Source organism: Squalius cephalus, assembly GCF_949319135.1.
Source record: "Squalius cephalus genome assembly, chromosome: 11".
Lineage (NCBI taxonomy): Eukaryota > Metazoa > Chordata > Actinopteri > Cypriniformes > Leuciscidae > Squalius > Squalius cephalus.
The window spans coordinates 17,150,937-17,172,140 of record NC_137132.1 but is presented as its reverse complement, the minus strand read 5'-3'; the positions used below and the strand labels follow the sequence as shown (position 1 = coordinate 17,172,140).

The 21,204-nt window shown below is 36.5% G+C and overlaps 4 protein-coding genes across 12 annotated transcripts in view; 1 reads left to right on the top strand and 3 right to left on the bottom strand.

Annotated features, from left to right (window-relative positions):
- The window catches only part of lrrc75a (leucine rich repeat containing 75A), a 23,527-nt gene extending 14,970 nt beyond the window's left edge, over nucleotides 1-8,557 (bottom strand). Inside the window, 3 exon segments of the mRNA XM_079885345.1 lie at nucleotides 3,438-3,563; nucleotides 6,516-6,986; nucleotides 8,139-8,557. Of these exon segments, the coding sequence (XP_079741471.1) occupies nucleotides 3,438-3,563; nucleotides 6,516-6,770 (381 nt within the window). The 5' untranslated portion in view covers nucleotides 6,771-6,986; nucleotides 8,139-8,557.
- Nucleotides 8,558-9,625: 1,068 nt separating this feature from the next.
- On the bottom strand, nucleotides 9,626-14,961 carry poldip2 (polymerase (DNA-directed), delta interacting protein 2). 2 transcript variants are annotated; one of them, XM_079885149.1, is made up of 12 exons: nucleotides 14,861-14,961; nucleotides 14,536-14,734; nucleotides 13,757-13,832; nucleotides 13,581-13,678; nucleotides 13,391-13,487; nucleotides 12,734-12,809; nucleotides 12,078-12,185; nucleotides 11,852-11,988; nucleotides 10,518-10,544; nucleotides 10,284-10,409; nucleotides 10,113-10,192; nucleotides 9,626-9,911 (listed from the first exon to the last, which is right to left on the bottom strand). In XM_079885149.1, the coding sequence occupies exons 2-12, from the start codon at nucleotides 14,718-14,720 to the stop codon at nucleotides 9,797-9,799; spliced, it is 1,125 nt and encodes a 374-aa protein (XP_079741275.1). In that variant the 5' UTR covers nucleotides 14,721-14,734; nucleotides 14,861-14,961; the 3' UTR covers nucleotides 9,626-9,796. The 2 variants fall into 2 exon arrangements, with proteins under 2 accessions (XP_079741275.1, XP_079741274.1); XM_079885148.1 differs by having other exon boundaries at nucleotides 13,757-13,838; nucleotides 14,861-14,930.
- An 813-nt stretch (nucleotides 14,962-15,774) lies between these two features.
- vma12 (vacuolar ATPase assembly factor VMA12) lies at nucleotides 15,775-17,892 on the top strand. Of its 3 annotated transcripts, none has more exons than XM_079886966.1 (7): nucleotides 15,775-15,978; nucleotides 16,075-16,263; nucleotides 16,345-16,418; nucleotides 16,497-16,586; nucleotides 16,680-16,722; nucleotides 16,802-16,914; nucleotides 17,014-17,892. In XM_079886966.1, the coding sequence occupies exons 2-7, from the start codon at nucleotides 16,092-16,094 to the stop codon at nucleotides 17,107-17,109; spliced, it is 588 nt and encodes a 195-aa protein (XP_079743092.1). In that variant the 5' UTR covers nucleotides 15,775-15,978; nucleotides 16,075-16,091; the 3' UTR covers nucleotides 17,110-17,892. The 3 variants fall into 3 exon arrangements, with proteins under 3 accessions (XP_079743092.1, XP_079743091.1, XP_079743093.1); XM_079886967.1 differs by having other exon boundaries at nucleotides 15,780-15,978; nucleotides 16,078-16,263; XM_079886965.1 differs by having other exon boundaries at nucleotides 15,775-16,263.
- Nucleotides 17,439-21,204, bottom strand: part of smtnl (smoothelin, like) — a 40,848-nt gene continuing 37,082 nt past the window's right edge. For all 6 annotated transcript variants that reach the window (XM_079886955.1, XM_079886958.1, XM_079886957.1 and 3 more), the window contains 3 exons: nucleotides 21,034-21,157; nucleotides 19,733-19,884; nucleotides 17,439-18,347 (listed from right to left, as the gene is read on the bottom strand). In XM_079886955.1, coding sequence (XP_079743081.1) covers nucleotides 18,221-18,347; nucleotides 19,733-19,884; nucleotides 21,034-21,157 — 403 coding nt within the window. In that variant the 3' untranslated portion in view covers nucleotides 17,439-18,220. The remainder of the gene's footprint in view (nucleotides 18,348-19,732; nucleotides 19,885-21,033; nucleotides 21,158-21,204) is intronic.

The following is a 21,204-nucleotide window of genomic DNA, read 5'->3' as shown; positions in this document are numbered from 1 at the left end:
AGGCAGAAACAATTTCTGTCAATGCTTAAAACACAAGTTACCGAAAAAGAAAAGCACCGCATACTCTTGCAGGGTTGTCAATAATTAAACTGAATTATTTAATTATTATTTAATTATTCTGGATGATAACCAATAGGTAGCTGATAAATATTACAAATCAAAATCCCTTGCTTTAAATGCTCCAAATGAAAATAGGCTTCACAACTTTATAATGTAGAGTATGAAAAATGGATATTCATTTTGAAATTTACCAAAGATTACATTTAATTGTGTAAATTAATTATATACATTTAAAGCAATTACAGCAATTAATTCATTTTTTAAAAATTAAGTAAAAAATATGGAATCGATATATGATGCTTCCATAATTAAATCTGAACCATTATGCTGTGATCAGTGTTGTTTTTGTTAAAACTATTACAAATGATTTTGTTAATTGAAATATAGCTGGAATAAATAAAATATAGATAGGCAACTACCTAAAATGTTGAAAAGTTGAACCATTAAAATGACTAAAACTAAAGAAATTAATGCTAAATAGAAATGTAAAAAAAATATCTAAATCAAAATATTAATAAATACTTTAATAGTATATAAATAATACTAAAATAACATTGGCTACGATACTGGAACACATTTCATATTATGAGGAACTGCAAAGATATGAGTTTTTATTTTTTCAATGTCCATTCTAACAGTAATTTTGTCTTGTCATGTTAATCACAACTGAAATGTACAGAGGTTTATCACTGTAATAACACTGATTTGCTTCAGGTAATAAATCAGGTTCAGTGCACTGCAGGGAATGAGAGGGCACTGCTCATACCTGACTAGATTACCAATTATCTATATTTTCATGTATTAACTCTAGGCTCAACCTAGGAACCTAACCCACAAAAATATCTCTACATGTAGAGTGGTTGCGAAAACTCAGAGGGCCGGGACCAAATGAGATTTGTTTTTGCCCTGAATCCAAGATAACAGTAACATAGTATTTCATCAAGGGCACATTGTCTGTGCTCAGGTGTCTGTATCCGTACTGGAAACATCAATATGTAAATCAATCCCGCCATCACGTCTCTCCGCTGCACCAGGTCTTGACCTCTGCAGTGGATCAGAGATAGAACTATGCCTGTGGATATTAACATGTCTGGAAAACGCACCCTTATTTGTTGGTAAAGCCTAGTTGCTGCTGACGGTGAGATTAACAGTGCCACATGGCTGGTCAGCTCTGGTGCGCATCCCCCTGCAGACAGACACTGGGTCCCCAGGCAGTGTAATCATACACCCAGCTTGCTCTGACAGCTCTGAGTGTAACAGACAGCCCAGCTTTCCTTTCGTCACATCACTGAGCTCGTCTCTACTTTGTCTCCCTCCATTGCTATTTACAATAACATCACTTAGAGCAATGTCACCTTACACACACGCGCAAAGTCTCACTCTTCCCACTGTTAGTTAACATTTCATTATGTCTGCTTGGTTAAGAAGTTATTGCATATGCATGTTTCTGAGGCTGGATACCATTTTTTAGCAATAATTTCCAGGTCATGGACTTGCCATCTGTCCAGGGTTTTTCTACCCCATGGGACCTGAGATGCTGGGATAGTCTCCAGCCCTCCCAGTTTGGAGAGTGGATGGATCCATGGATGTCTAGTTCACATTTCACCATAAAAGCATAAAATGAAAAAAATTTTTTGTTTTTTTACATATTTGTACATAAATATATACATATATGTTTGGGGTCGGCAAAGTCTCTTATGCTTAATTCATTAGATCAATAATAGTAAAACAGTAAAATTGTGAAATATTATTACAATTTAAAAGAATTGATTTCTATTTTAATATATTTAAAAATGTAATTCATTCCTGTGATGACAACGCTGAATGCATCACATGATCCTTCAGAAATCATTCTTATATGCTGATTTGTTGCTCAAGAAACATTTTTTATTATTATCAATGCTGAAAACGTTGTGCTGCATCATTTTTTTTTCGTGGAATCCTGATACCTTTTCCCATTATTCTTTGATAAATAGATAAAAGAACAGCATTTATTTGAAATATTTTGTAACATTATAAATGCCTTTACTGTCACTTTTGATCAATTTAATGCATCCTTGCTGAATACAAGTATCAAGTTTAACTGAGACCTATATATATATTAGGGATGCACCGATATCAACATTTCGGCCGATACCGATAACCGATAATTCTTTATATTTGAAAGCCGATAACCGATATATTGGCCGATAAATCTAAATCCAAATTTTTATATAATTTTGAGAGCCTGATTACAAAAACAAAAGTCTCATCATTAAAAGCCATGTCCCAAACACAATTATAATGATGTTCTCATTATAATCTTATGTAGCCGATATGACAGACTTCAGCTGCACATGTTGCACTGAACTGTATTTTTCTTTTTTTAAGTGATTTCAATCCTATTTCAAGCAATTTGAACAGAGTCTCAGCTGAAGGAAATAATACATTATTTATCGGCTTTATATATCGGTCAAATTTTCTTATCGGGCCAATAACGATAACAATAAAAATGAACATATATCGGCCGATACCGATATGGTGGCCGATATATAGTGCATCACTAATACATACATATATAAATACATACATTTGGTTTCTTATTGTGGTATTGTGATTTGGATTATTTTTGTTTTGTTTTTTGCATTATGATCATTAGCACTGAAGGAGGGAGTATGCTTAATAGACAAAAATAACGTCAAAATAAAGCAAGAAATCTTAATGAGCCTAAAAATAGGCTTTATTTTCTTTAAGCAAAATATTATTTCATAGATCTTTCTTTTTTTGGGGGGGTGAAATGAAACCAGGACATGTTCATGACAGATTTCATGAATCTCACACAACTACATCTGGTTAGAGAAGGGATGATGAGCTCAGTAAAAAGAAAACAATCGGCAGCATCGTCACTCAGTGTTGTTTTGGTGGTGGTCAGGTGTTTGTGCAGCTCTCTGTCGGAGCTGAGCAGGGTGTTAGTGGTGTGATATAGTGCCTGACTTGCTTCATTACGTGCAGCAGCAGCAGTAGTCTTGGAAGAGGGCTGACTGGTCTTTGTGTGTGACTCATCTGCAAGTACACCTCCCTCTGCCTCTACCCTCTCCGCTCTCTTCATCTCTGCTTCTCCCTCACACACACATACAGACTCACACATGCTTAAGCAACTGGGTTTTATCCTAATGCTCACTGCACTGGAATGGTACGTTTCATTTTTCACGTCAATCTGCTGTGCCTTCCAGGCAGTGTTCTAAAGCAATCTTCATTAAATATTAATGTAACACAACATACAAGAAATGCACAGAAATAGAGCATGCAGAAATAGTAAAGCCCGTGTGTTTGTGTTTAGGTGTGAATGGGATTAGGTTTAAAATGTCACAGAAAATAACAGAATCTGAGCACTATACCTTTGGGCAGTGAATGTATTTGGCCAGGCTAATAATGAGGTCATGGGTAATGGGATCCACCAGGTTGCGGAAACTGGCATAGCGGTAGAGAACATCGTCCAGAGAGGTTGACTCCATTCCCAGATCCTGGAAAAAAAAAAGACACAATACAGGGAGGTCAAGCGAATGGGAATTACATTCTCTGACTGACTGCTTATTTTTGAATTCTGATTCTCTAAAATGTCATCTAAGAAGCTTTTTCTTTGCAGTATTTGTCACATGTGGATTCAAGGATTCTATGTAAAAGTGCATGCCACATTTATATACACCTGAAGGCCATGCACTTATTCACAATTTGTGCTTTGTAAACACAAACAATAGCTGAGTCAATTTCTTCATGTTTGCCTGTTCACATCCCTGAAATCATTAATTGATGTTGCCCTATATCAAAATGTGGACCTAGAAAGCGAACAGACTTTGTATTCTGCAAAATCCTTTAACTCTGCAAAACAAGGCAAACTGAAGGAAAAGTTAATCTACATAATTGAACATTTGCAATCTGTAAATCAACAGGGCAGACAGGGGGTCAGCAATTTTAAAAATTGCAAATGTGTGTGGGGGTGAGGGCTCTACAGTCAGAACTAAATAATCAACGGAAAACAAGTGGGCGTGAATGGAAGCAAATAATAATTAGTATGACAAAGTGAATGAGTTCAGGGAAGGTTAGTTTTTGTTAAGAGAAAAGGGACTCTAACACTAGACCACCTCTGTCAATAAAAACTTGGACCTAGACTATGCATGCTGAGCAAAAGCCTTGGTTTATCATCATCATCATCATCCCTCTATGGAGGGATGAATCTTGATGAATTGATTTCCATTTAATCAAAGGCCCATCCATTTTCATGGTCTCCGGGCAACAAGGTGCACTTGGTAACCACTGGACAAGAGACGCTGTCCTTTGACTCTATTTCTTGCTCATTATGTGCTTTAGCCCCCATTGCAGGATGCGACATCAAATACATTCCAGTAAAACTACCACATTTATATGTGATAAAAAGCTTCCCCTTGTGAAAAAGAAATGTGCTTAAAAGTATTGAATGTTTACTAAAAATATATTAAAAAAATGTTTTACTTGCAGATATCTTAAGTGCACTTAAAGAGAGTACGCTCTTAAGTACACTAAAAAACAGTTGCACTTTGTTACAATGGCAAATTAAAAGTACGTTTTAATAAACTTTTGTCATCCTTATTCTGATGTGTTGACTCACATACTAAAGTACATGTAAAGTAGCCTACTTGATTATGATTATTCATTAAGTTAATATAAGTTAATATATTTATAAGTCATTTCATTGTAAATAACATGCAATTAAGTGCCTGAAAATATTATGTTCAGTTTCAACTTAATAACTTAATACTAAATAATACACTTTGAAATAATATACCTAAATACTCTTTGTCAAAGTATGCTAAAGTGTACTTCTTTTTCACACCTTTTGAAAAACTACAGTGTATTCCAAAGCCACCTGTTGCTTCGTCACTGCCCAGCAGTTCATTTAATACTATGGAGGATTAGAAAACCCCATTTGCTCGGTCTTTGATCCCTGCTGCACATATGCAGAAAATCCTCAGCTCAGTGAACCTGCTGAAATGAACTTCTAGTCCATAAGATGATCCTTATTTTTGAGGAATGCTGGATCAAAAAATAGTAATGGGGCAGGAGTTCTGGCAGCACATATCTACACTGGCCTGATCTTACTAGTATACTGACACAAAGAAAGTTTCTATCTGTCATTCGATATAAAGCAGACCATAATCACTACCCAAAGCAAACAGTTGGTATTTATGCAGTGCAGTGTAACTCTTCGGCCAGCTTGTGCTGTGTCTGTTCTCACAGGTTCACAGGACTGTGAAATGGGCATCTGTCTCAATAGCACTGAATTCTGCGAGATGCAATATCTAAAGAGTTGGGAATCTCAAGACATTTCCATATTTCTATAAAATGTGACAGCAATGGTGTGTTTGTATGGAAGCTTGTTTCCACCACAGAATAAAAAATAAAAAAGGTAATTGTGAACTTTTTATCTAACAATGCTTACTTCTTTTTTTCGCAATTGCGAATTTACATCTCGCAATTCTGACTTTTTTTCTTAGAACTGTGTGATATAAAGTCGCAATTGCGAGTTATAAACTCAGAATTGCGAGATATAAAGTCAGACTTGCAAGATATAGTCACAATTGTGAGATATAAAGGCACAATTGCGAGTTATAAAGTCCAATTCTGAGAAAAAAAGACAGTTATTTTTCTCACAATTGCGACTTTATATCTCAGAATTCTGAGAAAAGAAGTCAGAATTGCGAGATGTGAACTCGCAATTGTGAGAAAAATAGTCTGAATTGTGAAATAAAAAGTCGCAATTATCTTTTAAATTGTTTTAATCCGTGGCGGAAACAAGCTTCCATAGTTTTGTCTTTCAACAACTTACAAAATAACACCAGCCCATTATGGAACAGACATTTTGGCCCAATTGCTCTCTGCTGTAAAGCAAAGTGTGGTTTCTGCATGGGTGCAAGGACAGATTACAGATCCGGCCAGTGTGGCAAATGCTTTGGGGCCTATGTTTACCATCTGAGAGGCCCACGGTGGTCCAACATATGGAAACAAAAAGCTGCAGAAGTAAAATGTTTATAGATTCAAGACTGAACATACTTACAGTGTGTAATTACAATTTTGTTACTTCCTCTCTTATATTTGTGATCTGATTTCTAGTCATTTGGAAATTGCTATTGCGACCACAGGGGGCTTAAAAAAAAATAGTGCGCTAGAGCCTTACAGGACCAAATGCTTTTAGATGGAGTGCAATATTGCTTTTGTACTGTAATATATGCACCACACTGACTTCAGGAACTCTTCAACTTCATGAACTCATGAACTTCAAATGAGAGTTGATAGGTACAATAATGGGTTAACATTTAACTGGCAGACATTCAACAAAAATAAAACTTGACAAGAACTCATCAGTGAGAGAAGTCTGACAACTTTCGTCACTCTGTTTAAGTTTAACCTAACCTACAAGAAACATGGACTGATATTTGTACCTGCCGGAGAGTCTTCAGCATCTCTGTCGCCTCATCGTGTTTCCCCTGCTTTGCCATCAACATCATGTCTTGTATCATCCCGATGCGCCGCTGGTAGGGAGGAGGAGTCCCGCTGCTTCTCAGTTTGTCTCCTGACCTCAACATTAAAGAGGTGAGGATGTCACCTCGGTCTTTCGTGGGGGTCCGTTTCCATCCTGTGCTCTGAGGGCTTGCCCCCGCCTCCTGTCCCGCAGCCTTCGTTTGCTTCGCTCCCATGTTTGGTTATAGAGTCTCAACCTGGAAAAGGGCCTCCAGACTGGGCATACTTTCAAAATGCATTCACATTAAACTATTTAAAGTCCTTTACATTGCACGTGAGATTTCTTAAGAAACAAGTGAAGATAAGAAATAAGCCTTAGCGTTCCTATAAAGTTTATTGGAGAACAGTGCTTTAAAAGTCCTTCTTCTCACCTCACACCTGTCATCTCTCACCTAACAAAGAAAAAATAATTACATTAAGATCAATAAGAATATGGTAATAAAATTATAAAAACTTGCATCGAATGGGATTTCAGTCAAATCTTTTCACAAAGTGCTCATTCAGGGTGCAAATTATGAAGGTGTTTTGGGGGGATGTACGACCCCCCCAATTAAGGCATGGACCCCCACAAAGGAAATTAGGAGTCTTAAAAATACGTATTATTTTTTTTACATAGCAGCACTTATACGATTCAACAGCATTCAAACAACGTTTCCTTAACCACAAAAGTTATATTAAATATATAACGTTACTCTCGCTAACAGAATCGCCCCTGCGAATGTAACCATAGCAACAGCTGCTCGATCGATGTTTGTATCGGGCGGTGCATTAAAAACACTGTACTGTCGTTATTTATCACATTATCATAGACTTACACATCACAAATATAACACAAAATACTTTTGTTTAGTTTAAAACGTCTTGAAGAAGGTTAACTGCGCTAGGATCGCCAAAAGACCGTTTGCGCAAGACAACCGATTGCGCTTCGAAAATTCCTTAAAAAGTTGACCTCACTGAAAGTCATTGAAGAATTCGCACACTTCCCATTCAATTTCCAATCAAAACTGCGTTAAAGGTATGGTGCTGTAGTTTACTGCGCATTAAATCCAACTTTTACATCATTCATCACAGCTGACTCGTGCAACGTCAGTTGTTTACTCTTTAGAAATCATCCGTCCGCACGCGCAAAATTATTTGGAATTTCAGAAGATGACAAAACATATAAAATACTGCGCGTTTCATGTCAAACTACTCGTAATTCAGTCCAATTAGGTCAAAGCTTAATAATGGATCTCTTCTGTCAAAAACTCCAATAATCCTCTCGAGTCCCTCAGGTAGGGAACAGATCTGATGACGCCTTCAGCATGACCGCAGATTAAAGAAGAGTAGTCCCATAAACCTCCAGAAACTCTCTCAGCCCGGTTCGACAGAATTATAACATGATCTTACGAAAGGATGATTCGTGTTTTTATTTCAATCGCTGTTTGAACGTGTTAACATCGCAGTTCCTCCGCATTCTCTCATACGCACAAGATGTAGGTTTGTGTGTGAATTTAGTCGACGGCGAGCAGAAGTGCTGTGAGCAAGGGCATGTAAATATTTACGTCGTCCGTCACTGTTTTCTTCTCGCACAAGTCATCCCAGTATTTCCTTCCACGCAGCCCGCGGAAATGTCACTGTTCACTGCTCAAATGTGCCGTGTCGAATTATTTCTCGCTGTCATATGACCTCCCCTCCCCAGGTGTGTCCCGTCTGAGGGCTGGGTGTGTTCAGAGGAGAGCGACTGAACGGTCTCTCATCCCTCAGATGGAGCGGAGAGGCGCTGGGTCTCGACACAGGCTGTGAGGGAGGGGTGGAGCGGTCTGCAACATCCTCCACTTGTTTTTCAATCTACAGTCCAGAATGTACCACTGCCATGGTACAGTTAACCAAGTGGAGAATATGGTCGCAACTGGGACTGCTCCATGTCTGCACTAAGACGCACTTCAGCACTTTAAAGGATATAAAAAGAACCATTCACACATTCGGGCAATCCCATATCCCCGTATATGCGTAGGGCATAGATTCTCCTCAAGTTATTTTATATCATTGACTTGTTCACTGCGGTCATAGTTGGCCTTTCTTTAGTGACATCTGGTGTTTAACACATGGCATATCATCTCCTGCACTTTTTTGTTCTTAGTAGGAAAATTTGGTATTGAAAATAAAACTAACACTTACAAAAGAAGCATGGAATAATATTTAAGCTAAATATTGCACATATAAGACAAATATAAATTATTATAGATAAGTAATTGAGATGACATCATTACCTCATCGATCCACTTTTAAAGAGATAGTTCACTCAAAAATGAAAACACTGTCATTTACTATAGTATTTAAAAAAATACTGTGGAAGTCAATGGCTACCGTCAACTTTTTGGTTACCGACATTCTTCAAAATATATTTTGTGTTCAACAGAACAAAAAAATGCATACAGGTTTGAAACAACATAAGGGTGAGTAAATGACTTTGGGTGCACTATCCCTTTAAGTATCTTCTCTGTAGAGAATGTCAGCTGCTATTGTGGAACCACATCAATTTGAATAAAAAACAGGAAATTGGAAATGTCATTTTATTTATGCTTTTACAAACATATTTACAGTAACCAGTAAAACAGTTCATCATCCAGTAGTCCAAACCAAATATATGATCAAAGGTTGGTTTCAAGATGATGATCTCTAATACAGTTTTATCCCACTAGGCTTTCTTAGTCAAACCACATTTCACTGGCTGACTTCGGCATGACCTAAGAATAATCTTTGCATCAAGTCATTAATTAGACAATATGCATTTGGAGAAAGCATTCAATGTACACTGACAGTCTTCACCAGAATATAAGTAAGGAATTAAGTATAAGAGGGGTTTGAACTTAAGATATAGGCCTAAATTGACAATACGCTGGGTTAACGCTAATAAGCTTATTCAATTGATGAACGCAGCCATTCCAAATAAATAGAAGAAAAAATAAATCACAATCAAGTTCTCTCAATACGGCCTTTCGAGGTGCACTTGCATCATTCCATTTAATAAGATCAACTCCTCAGTTCATCTTGCTCTGCCTTTTTTCTTTTAAGATATGTGGTTGCTACACATTTCCAGTGCTGCAGTCAGAGACTGAAGGATGCTTTGCTAAAACCATTGTATATTTAAGGAGCACTGATAAGGGAACAGCCTGTAGGGATGCTGAGCCGTGATGGTAGTCTTATAGGTGCAGGTTTATTACAAGGGATAGCCAGTAGGGGGAGCTTTGTCATACTTATTGCTTTCTAATGAAAAGGGTGGAATGCGCACGTCAAAGTGTGAGCCATCTGTCCTTTCAAAACAGAACGTCCCCCTAAACAAGGAAATAAAACATGATATTCACACTTTATTACTGCCAGGCAAAATAACTGAAAAAATGAATTCATACATCACATGATCAAAAGTATGTGAAAGCCTTCAAATGCAAGCATTAAGCCATCCAATCTAACAGATGATTTTAGAAAATGTAAAGCGTGCACTGGTAGAGGTCATAACAGAATGATGATAATCTCACCACATATGTCCACTGGGTGCTTGAAGTGAAACATGACTGCTGTACTGAAACGCTGGCTGTTCTCTTGACAAAACAGGCTCCTGGTGAGATGAATGACAGATTGCATTTAGAAAACATATCATATTTCCATAATCTAATTCTGGTTCGTGCTTTTGCTGACTAATAACTCACCTTGCCAACCACTCCTCTTCCACGGACTGTTTCCAGAGTCCCTGAGAGACTGAAGATCCTCCAGTGTCTTTCCCTTAGTTGAACCACCTCATTTCCCAGGTTCTCCAGACGGATACAATACCGCCACTGAGGAAAACATCAACATATTATCTCTAACAGGTCACCAATGGCCATTCCATAAATAACCCTTTTATTGAGTTATTACAAAAAGCATAATTAGGTAATTTGGCCTACCCAATACACATGAGAGTTTTGAGCTTCCTGTGGACATAGAAAAACAAAAATGAATCAAGACCACAAAGAAAAATCATTTCACTAGCACACACACACAAATACACATATACATATATATATATATATATATATAAAATAACAAAATATATATATATTTATTTACACATATATACATACATACACGCTAGAGATGCACCAATGTTATATTATTAACAGTAAATAAGCTCCTCTCTATTGTTTTTTTTTTTTTATAGCTAACGAAATGCAAACATTGGATAATGCCTTTCCGCGGTTGAAACAGTGATGGAGATATTACATGAGACATGATTCATTTCGGTAAGTTGTGTTAAATCTTTCAAAAAACCTTCTGACGTTAATGCATGTTTTATCATGCTGTAACTTGTCTTAAAGAGGAAGAGATGACTCGCGCTGCCGCTTAAACTGAGGCCCTACAGCAATCTGTCACGTCACATTTAAGAGCATCAAAACGCCATTTATTGTTTGAATTTTGTGATAAAATGGACAGAATTTGAAAGCAGAGACTTTGTTTCTTATTGCAAGTAACAAAGAACAAAGCTCTTTGCGATTATTGGATGGGAGGCGCACTACAAATAATGTTTGATGTAGGGAAAAACAGCAGACCTGGCAACCCTGGCTTGAATTACAGGTGATTCAAAGGGTCAAATAGAGCCTGCTTTAACATCGCTATTTTTTAACTGTGAATGCGTTATTGTCATGTTAACTTGCCCTAAATTCAATCGGCCCTGATCATCGGCTGTTTTTAAACAATCGGCCAATGGCCCATAGTGAAAATTATTTATTTTATCGGCCGCGATTATTGGCCGATACATCAGTGCATCTCTAATATATACATACAGATAAACATACATGTTTTTTTTTACTTTCTATTCAAAGGATTCTAAAACAATGTATCATGGTTTACACAAAAATATTAAGCAGCTGTTTTCAACACTGCTAATAATAAGAAATGTTTCTTGAGCACTAAATCAGCATTTTACAATGCCTGAAGACTGGAGATGGGAGAAATGGCAGCTGAAAATTCAGCTTTCCTATCACAAGAATAAATTACATTTTTAAATAGTTCTTTTAATTGTAATAATATTTCACATAATATTGTTTTTACTGTATTCTGTATGTCTGAACTAATAAATGCAGACTTGGTGAGCATTAGAGGCTTCTTTCAAAGACATTAAAACATCTGACCAACCCCAAACTTTAGAACGGTAGTGTATAATATATCTTAATCTATACATTTAATAAGATGTAACCTGCAATGAGAAATTGTAATGAGAATTGTAACCCTTCATTCTTACCCTCATGCCCATGTAGAAGGGGATAACAGTGACACGGATGTTCTCTGTGGTTTCCCGGTGCACATCTGAGAGCTCCAGCCAGGGATGGTTCTTCTCCTGCCAGGCCCGTAGGGTATCTCTCGCAGTGAATGGAGGATCTAAATAAACAATATGAACGCAATCCATCAGAAACTTTTTTTTATCAGAACTAGTATTAGTTGAATACTGTTGAAAGAGGACTAGTTACTTCTGGAGGGGTTAAACATGAGGAAGCGTTCAAACAGCTCATGCTGGATGGGGACTTGCTCAGTGGAGTTGTAAGGCAGGATGTCTTCATGACTCACATAATCCAGACCTGAATGACATTAGCAGACACAGAACAAATGGAAAGAATGAGACAAATAACAGGCAGATAATGGAACATTCATAAAAATGCTGCCCCCTAAATTTAAAGGGGCGATTTACCGCTAAATAAATAAAGCTCTGTAAGCTTTTGAATCGCTCTTGCGGTACTTGGATGTCATACACCGATCGGACTGCACACCTTAAATCTGCAGTGGTCAGGTGGTACAGCGGCCACATGGTACAAGTCGTAACTCTCCGAAAATTACGGGTTTACACGTTGCAATTACAAATTTTACAAGCACGTAAAGGCTTTTTACAGGTCAGAATTGTTGCGGTAATTACGACATGGCGTGCGGTGAACGTACCTTGCGACCTGTCATTTTCACAAAAGCCCTAGAGTTGTCAAAAGACTTTAGCTGGCAAATAAACCGTGCAGGTGACATGGAGAAAGAGTACAAACACTGTTTATTTACAGTTACTACCGACATTGTAACGATACAAAGCTAGTTGAAAATCTGCGAACTTAACTTTTAAGGATAGTTGAATATTTAAGTTTACCTGGAATTGCATACAGGGCTCTACTATCATCATGATTTGCCAGAAATGTGACTGCTTCAGTCTGAGACCGCTGAGACTAATAGTGACAAAAACAAAGTAGCAAAGGTTGACAATAACCTCATTATTGCACTAATATCATTCATCAAAGACAAACATGAATGCATTGCTTATTTAATATCAAATGCTTCAATACTACTGTTCAAAAGTTTGGAGTCAATAATGCAACATGTATGCATTCAAATTTATTAAAAGTGACAGTAAAAACATTTTCAACATTGATTGAATGATTAGAATGATCTCTGAAGGATCATGTGACACTGAAGACTGGAGTAATGATGCTGAAAATTCAGCTTTCCTATCAAAGGAATAAATTACATTTTAAAATCTAATAAATAGAAATCAGTTATTTCAAATTGTAATAATATTTCACAATATTTTTCTATTTTTTATCAAATAAATGCAGCCTTGGTGAGCATAAGAAACATTTTTAAAAAATCATAATCAACTCCAAACTTTTTTAACAGTAGTCGATGCAGCAAAGAACAAAGTTCTAAAAATGCATTTGATGATTTTAAAGTGTGGTTTAAGTGTCCAAAAATGTATTAGGGCCACACTACATCAACTTACTATTTACATATGTATTTTGATGCCACTTACTATGTGAGGGCAGTCTCTGGTGTCTATGAGGACCTGGTAGTACGTATGCATTTTGCCCTTCACCTCTTTAGACCCATGGCCCACAGAGTCTGGCTTACTGAAAAAGCAAAGGACAAACAGGATCATTGAGCGGAAATCCAAACTTAAGAATATAATCAGGTATAAATCCAATAGATCCTTAACTACATACCTGTCAGCCACAGCAGGACTTACATCTCTGTCGTAAAGACGAGCGTGCCAGGGGAATAACACGATTCCTCTATACCCAAAAACACTGTGCAGGAAAAGCTGTGAATGTTAAGAAGTAAAATTACTGCATCTGAGCAATCAGAATCAAGCGATTTCGCAAAAGAAATGATCACTGACCTGGCCCGTTTCATATTTGCCATGCTGCTTCAGAGCTTCAAATATTCCGACAGGTTCCAGTATTTTACCCTCAGGCCTGTTTCTACCAAAGAAACAATCATTAAAGAATCTAGACTGTACTATTGCATAGCTAGGATGATGAATGACATCATTGAATTCAACATCCCAGCCAGCAAGGATGAATATTGTGTAACATATTAAAAATGGAGAAATATTTGGAGACAGACCAGACTGAATCTGAAAGTTTTATGGTGCACTAAACAGACGGACATGACCAGAAATAGGACTTGTTTACTGTCTGCTGGCTCAGGCCCAGACTATCACTTATGTAATCAGGAATGGCTTTGGGGGGCTTGAAAGCAAGGCTGAGGTATGTCATTCTTTTAGGCCTCAATTGAGTGTATTGGTATCTGTCCTTTTCCAATGGCATTTTAAGATCAACTCAAAAGTATTGTAATCAACACATTCGATTCCAGAATTCGGTTGTCCACACACTCGGTAAAAAATAAAGTGCACTGCATAACCGCAGTTGAGCACTGAAACAATATGGAAGTGGTATTACAGGTATGCAAGCATGTGAATCATTCAAACTACAGTAACAGCTCATATTATACACGTGACAGCTGATATTAAATTCTTATTGAATATGAATGCTTTTCACAGATACATTTTAAAGGTATTTGCTGTCAAAATAGTTTGCTGAAACTACAACTCTTCGAAGTTATGTAACAGGAGGACATGGTAGGACGTTCGTTCGCTTAACTAACGTTAGCTCTTACCGTGATGACATGAACCTCTTCTGTTGAAAACTGGACAACCCGCAAGCTGAACACAATGGCTGGGGTTTTTTCTGATCTAATCCGCTGCTGAAGTCAAGTGCACTCAATATTCTGTGAGTGCATTTGTGCTGGTTATATTTACTAGCGGTGGACAATAAGCCCCGACGTATTGCACACGCTGCCATCTTCCTTTAGCTATCTGTGCACATGAACACACGGACACAGGTTATATATTTCACGTTAAACCCAAAACTCACATTTTAAGCGCGTGAAATTCGGGAATATTGAGAAGCAAAAGTTAAATAACATTTAATTAAGTTTTTACCCTTTTATTGCAATATTGTACATTACAAAGTAGCACATTTCCCATAAGGCATTGCGACCGGAAGACGTCGATACTACATAAAGGTCACACGTCTTTTCGGTTCCTTTTGTAATCATTTTGTTATTTTGTTATTTTTTTGCGAAAGGTCCTTTCATTTATTATTTTGGCATTAAAATCATGTAAGGAAATTTCAGAAAGATTTGACTATATTTAATGACTCCACTTTTTCTTATTATATAATAAATGTACTTTTAATTTTCGCTAAATATCATATACATAAATGTAAATATATTACAACCAAACCTTTGTTTTTTAATATACCGGTATTCTTCATTCAGATAACAAAAAAGTCATTAAGACTTTATCTATTTCTTTTCATCCCCAGGCTGTGTGTTTTCTTTTATTTATATTACTGTAGTTATGAGTGTATGTTGAATTTGTTCTGTCTTTTGTCAAATACAATGAAATACAAATTCAATACAAATATTAAACAACATAAATAAATTAGCAATTCACTTAATAATTAATTTTTAAAAAGAGGATGCGTCTCGCCTTACGTTTTTTTTTTTTTTTTTTTTTTTTTTTTTTTTTTTTATATAACGACAAAATAGACAAATTAAATAAAAACAACACAAAACATAAAATAAAAGATGATGAGGGACAATAAACCCATATTGGTAAGGTAATACAAATAACTGACTTGGGGACTTTATTCCTAAAGTATGATTTTGTAACTGTATTTATGAATAAAAGTATAAAAATAAAAGTAAAAAAATATTTTTTATCTCCATTATTACGGTAAATCTTAAAAACCTGTTTTTCATTGTTTCATTGTTTCACCATGCGCCTCAATCCAAAAGGCCAGTAGGTGGCGGTGTGCGATTATATGGTTGCTTTGCAACCAGCCAATAAACACGCTGAAGAAGAAGAAATCAGCTGATACCATAGGGCTGATACGCAGGGATGAGAACAGAAAACATGCTCAATTTAAGATAAAATATAACTGTTATATGGGTGTAACATTATAGTTTAGGTCTGTTGGGAATATTTTCTGTTTTTACTTTATATAATTTGTGACGCTGAATTGATTGCAGTTTAGTTTTGAGCCTTTTGATAGGGTAAATAAGGAAGTTCTCTTGTTGCTTTACGCTACTTTTCTATTTAGTGTCCTCACAGCCCAGATTTATTACTGATATAAACTACTAAAACTTTAGCAGACATTTTTGTTATCATGGCTTCTTCGTTTAAACTCGGAGAGAGATTTCGGGAGAAGGCGAGAGGTTTACTGGAGAGAGAATCTGCCATATCAGAAGAGCTGAAGGAAGAGTTGAATGCTCTGAAAGATCAGTCCATCATTCCATTCAAGACTGTGAGAAAACTAAGCAAGCTTCTTCAAGAAAATGGTAAGAAACGTACACGTTATGGAACATTTTGTGAAGCTTCTTATTGCACATTAGAAGTTGAGTTTGATGTTTTTAATGTAGGATATCCAGTGTATCTTCATGAGCTGTTTGAGGACAGCGCACTTCATCTTCCAGAAGTCATCAAACCTCCAAGGGTAAGTGAGATTCACTGATTCAAGTTGTGTTTGAAGCATGAGCATAAAAAAAAATGACGATTCATTTCAACCCAACAGAACCCCCAGCTGGTGGCCCGCCTAGAAAAAATTAAAGCAAAACTTGCCAATGAAGAATATAAGAGAATAACACGGAATGTAAATCCACAGGTGAACTCTCTTTTACAGTCTTTGTAACAAACACGTGCTCTATAGTTTTTGAAAATACTGTCATATTTATTAATATACTGTTTTACTCAAAAGGAAATGAATAATCATGGAAACTTAGCAGACTTTGGAAGACAAGGTAAGGATGTCCCCCTTTCTCTTCTCATTTTTAATGTCTCCCTGTTATGATTTTCATCTTGTCATTTTGTCTTCTGCAGTTCGTTCTGTGAAGGCAATTGTTGTTACTGTATTCAACTTCCTGGTAACTGTAGTTGCGGCATTTGCCTGTTCATATCTGGGCAGCCAGTATCTCTTCACAGAGACGACAGCAGTAAGTGCACACTGCGTTCACACCAATCAATCCACTGTAAAACAGTAAGATGTTTTGGAACTAAACATTAATGGTTATATGTGTGTTTTTTTCTTGTAGCGAGTGTTAGCTGCAGTGATTGCAGCATCTGTTGTCGGTCTCGCTGAGCTTTATGTTCTCGTCCGGACTATGGAGGGAGACCTCGGAGAGCCCTAATATCAACTAACATCATCCAATATTTCCATATGTTTTGTGTCATTCTTTCTGTACAGCTTACAGTTTTTTTTTTTTTTTATTCTTCCTCCAAATCCAAACAGCGAGATGTCTAACAGTGTTTAACAAATTAGTCTTGATCTAACATATAGTAAAAGGATCCTTTGAATTAAAATGTACAAGATTAGAATCAAAACCACTTCAAAACACCGGAAGGTATATTATGATCATATTGTTGTCTTGTTTTCCACATTTATCATCTTAGTATTTATTGGACTGTCTTGTACAGGAGTGTCATTTCTTGTTTCAGTCATTAGAGACATGGATGTTAATGATTTGTGCTTTGATGTTTATTGTAATTGTTATTGACTCACAAGACATAGTGTGGGAAAAATGTCATCTTTTTTTTCTTTTTCTTTTTTTACAAGAAAATAATAATAAAAAACATCCAAAAAGCTAAAGTTGAGTCAAAAGCGTTCAAAAGAAAAGAAAAAAACAAACATTTAATATATCACGCTCCCTGGTGATGCTCACTGTTTAACCAGGTTTACAGCATTTCCTGTTATAACGTTGATCCAGTGCTTACTGTACGTGCTGCACATGCACCTGTGTATTTGAGCTACAGACACAGTATAAAAGACAACCAGAAATAGGCAGCTCTCTGAAAATTAGAAAAAAAAAGACAAAACTTATTTTAACAAATGTGCTGATCTATCTGAGAACATATATTGTACCTTATTTCCTGTACATTCTATATCTTTCTATCTTTCATTAGTAAATATGAAATCCACTAATACATTTCTGTCTCTATCTTTGCAGTCTATGAAATGGCTCCATAATGCAGTTAGCGTAACCAAGCTGTTTTGTAATCAATCAGAGGCCACAATTTCTAAAAAGAGCCTGCCATACACAAAAGCCATGTCTCAAGGGTCTGTATTAATAGTCGATGACCTTTTCTTGACTAAAAATGCAACCGTAAAAGCGTCATGCTTGAAATGGTGTGGGTTCCCATGGACATTTTGCAACCCCAAACCATAGTATCTATATCAGAGTTCAATTTTGTCCAGCAGAGGGCAGTGCAGAGTGTTCAGCTGGGGCTGAAGGGGCCAAGATCTCACTCAAACTTGCGCAAGTGGTTATATAGTGACTGGACGTAGGTAAAGACACACATGGGGTCTGGCTTTCTGCCCATCACCATCATGTCCTCCACTTCAATAAGCCTATCACAGCCAGCTTTCTTCCTGGAAATAGAGAGACACAGATTTAACAGGGTGGACGTGTATGACTGCTTCTATTCATTCTCCATGTCTGCTGACTATTTAAGTTTATGGTAACTGTAATACATATGTTCAGATGACGTTAATAGTGCAGTTTTAGGTCTATGTAAATATTTCAGGATGTGGGAATTGGGACACTGGGAGAATGATGTCATGCAGCAGCAGGGCTGTCAAGTAGCCGGTTGAGGGAAAGGGGAGGTTCCTCTGAGCTCAACTGGGATTTGTTGGCATGCATTGCTTTACTGGTTTAAAGTGCCGGTTACGGACACCCTAGACTCAGACTCATCGGAAACTAAGTAACATTATCTTTTGTGCCGTACTGTGAGGTGATGTGTAGCACAACTGCAGATGATTTGCGTCAACTTGCATTGTGGAATCATTCTGTTCAGGTCGTAAGGTCGGGTCACATCAAGTTCACATCTCATCTGTCTGGTCCATTACTATTTAAAGACTTTTAATACCTTATTGGCGCTTTTAAATGAAAATGAATATGTTCCAAACTTTTTCATTGAACATAAAAGGAGATTTTGAAAGAATCTTCACAGAGCTCTTTTCATAGTGACTAAGATTGAATATAGCGCATGATCTATATGGATTATCTTTTTGCTTATATGCAGGCTTTTTTTTGACATTCATTATGGTTTTGAAACATGATGACAGAATTTCCCTTTAATACCCTGCAAAAAATACACACGTTTTTACAGTTTGGGGGTCAATTCAATTTTTTTATGTTTTTGAAAAGGCTGCATTTATTGTATCAAAATACAGTAAAACAGTAATACTGTAAAATGTAATTACAATTTAAAACGTGATCCTTTTTTTAATCAGGAATCTTTGATGAATAGAAAGCATTTATTTTGAAAGAAATCTTTTGTAACATTACAAATGTCTTTAGTGTCACTTAGTTCAATCTTATGCATCCTTGCAGACTATTCATTTCTTAAAAAACCTAAAATTTTACTGACCCCAAACTTTGGAAACAGTATGTATTTCAGTCATAGTTTCAGTATGATAAAGGGATGACACTAAGACAAACGGTTACACTTTATTTGAATGTGTCCCCGCTACAGTGTGATTGTACATTTTAGTACTGAGTAATAGTAATTAACTACATGTACTATAGGGTTAGGGTAGGATTAGGCTTTGGTTTAGGGCTAGTTGCATGTAATTATGCCTAATTTATAGTTATTACTATAGTAAATACATGTAACATGTGTAACAAGGACATATTAAAATAAAGTATTACCAGACAAACTACTCAACTTTAAGAGATAAAGGAGATGAAGTGTCGACATCTCAATGCCCTTGTCTAAAGGGTGAACAGAGTCGCCTCCATTCCAGTGACTTACTCTGCAGTGCTGAATGCCAGCTCGAAGTTATGTTTGCGCTCGGCAGGGGACAGGACGTTGTAATCAAACTCTGTAGGGAAGAAAGAGTGGACTAGGGCGCAGAATGCCATGCCGTCACTCCAGCTGGATGAGAAGTTTTGAATGTCGATGTTCTGCAGATTAACGGGAGAGAGTGAAGCTATTATATGTCACAGGACACTGGGGTTTTGCCCCTGTACCCATCAACACAAAGTCAAAATTGGCTTTATATACTTACTCTACTCATAATAAATGTGCCTGATTTCATTGTGCATATATATATATATAGCCTATATATATATATATATATATATATATATATATATATGTGTGTGTGTGTGTGTGTATATATATATATATATATATATATATACACACACCTTAAAATAAAGTAAAATATAATAAAACTTAAACTTATTTTATTTCAGCTAGATGATAAGTCAATATTTCTCATCTTCATTTACTTTAACTTGATGTTCTAAAATAACTAAAACTGAATAAATAAATAAATAAATAAACATTTATTTTGTGATGATGCAAAATTGAGTAGTGTGCAGGCATTAAAATCAATTAAGCATTTATGAATCTAAAACTAAAACGGAAAAGAATAATGAATTTGTTCCTCTTGATCAGTGAGTAACCGAAAGGAATAGAAAAACAATGCCATCCTTTGAGATTCTGCAGAACTGCTTGTGGTTGTCAGAGCTGATGTTTTATTGTTGTCTGGCTCTTATCTTCATATGCTGAAATTTATAGTATTTTATAGTAATATTTATATTTACTCATTCGTATAGCTGGCAAATCTGACAGGCAAAGACAGTCTCTGTCACTGAAGGAAATCGAAATCTTCATGCGTGTTTGCCAGCTGTCTGCTCTGGTTCTCATGTTTACATAATGCTCTCTCGATACTAAATTAGGCTTGACCGTTAATTTACTATCTCTAACTAGAGCCACATGGGCTGGTTTGCAAAGCCGCACTAGAGTCAGTCACAATATATATGCAGAGGAATCATAATACCACACACATAATGTTCATTCACAATCTTACTGATGTTAATAAAGTTGATATGCTAAAGCTAATAAACAGAAAACACTTTATAATGAGCTCAATCTTAAAATAACAGTATAGGAAGCCCTAAGGCAGGATAATCTGCATCTTATCAGGCTGAAGTGTTGTTAAACCTTTCTTAGTTTTAATACACTGGCCTTGTTGATATGTGGGAAAAGCTCCCTTTTTTCTTCTGATTTGAGATAAGTCCCATGACGTCTATGGAATATCTTACCTGGTACCCAATAGTCTTGGATCGACACCACTCCAGAAGAATCTGCTTGATACTGCTAGCACTTGATACTCCAAAGCTCTGAGAGCGTTTTAGCTTTGGTTTGGAATCCACTGGTTTGGGTCGACTGAGTTGGGAAAGAATAAAGCAAGAGGTTTTTACTTGGATTGACTT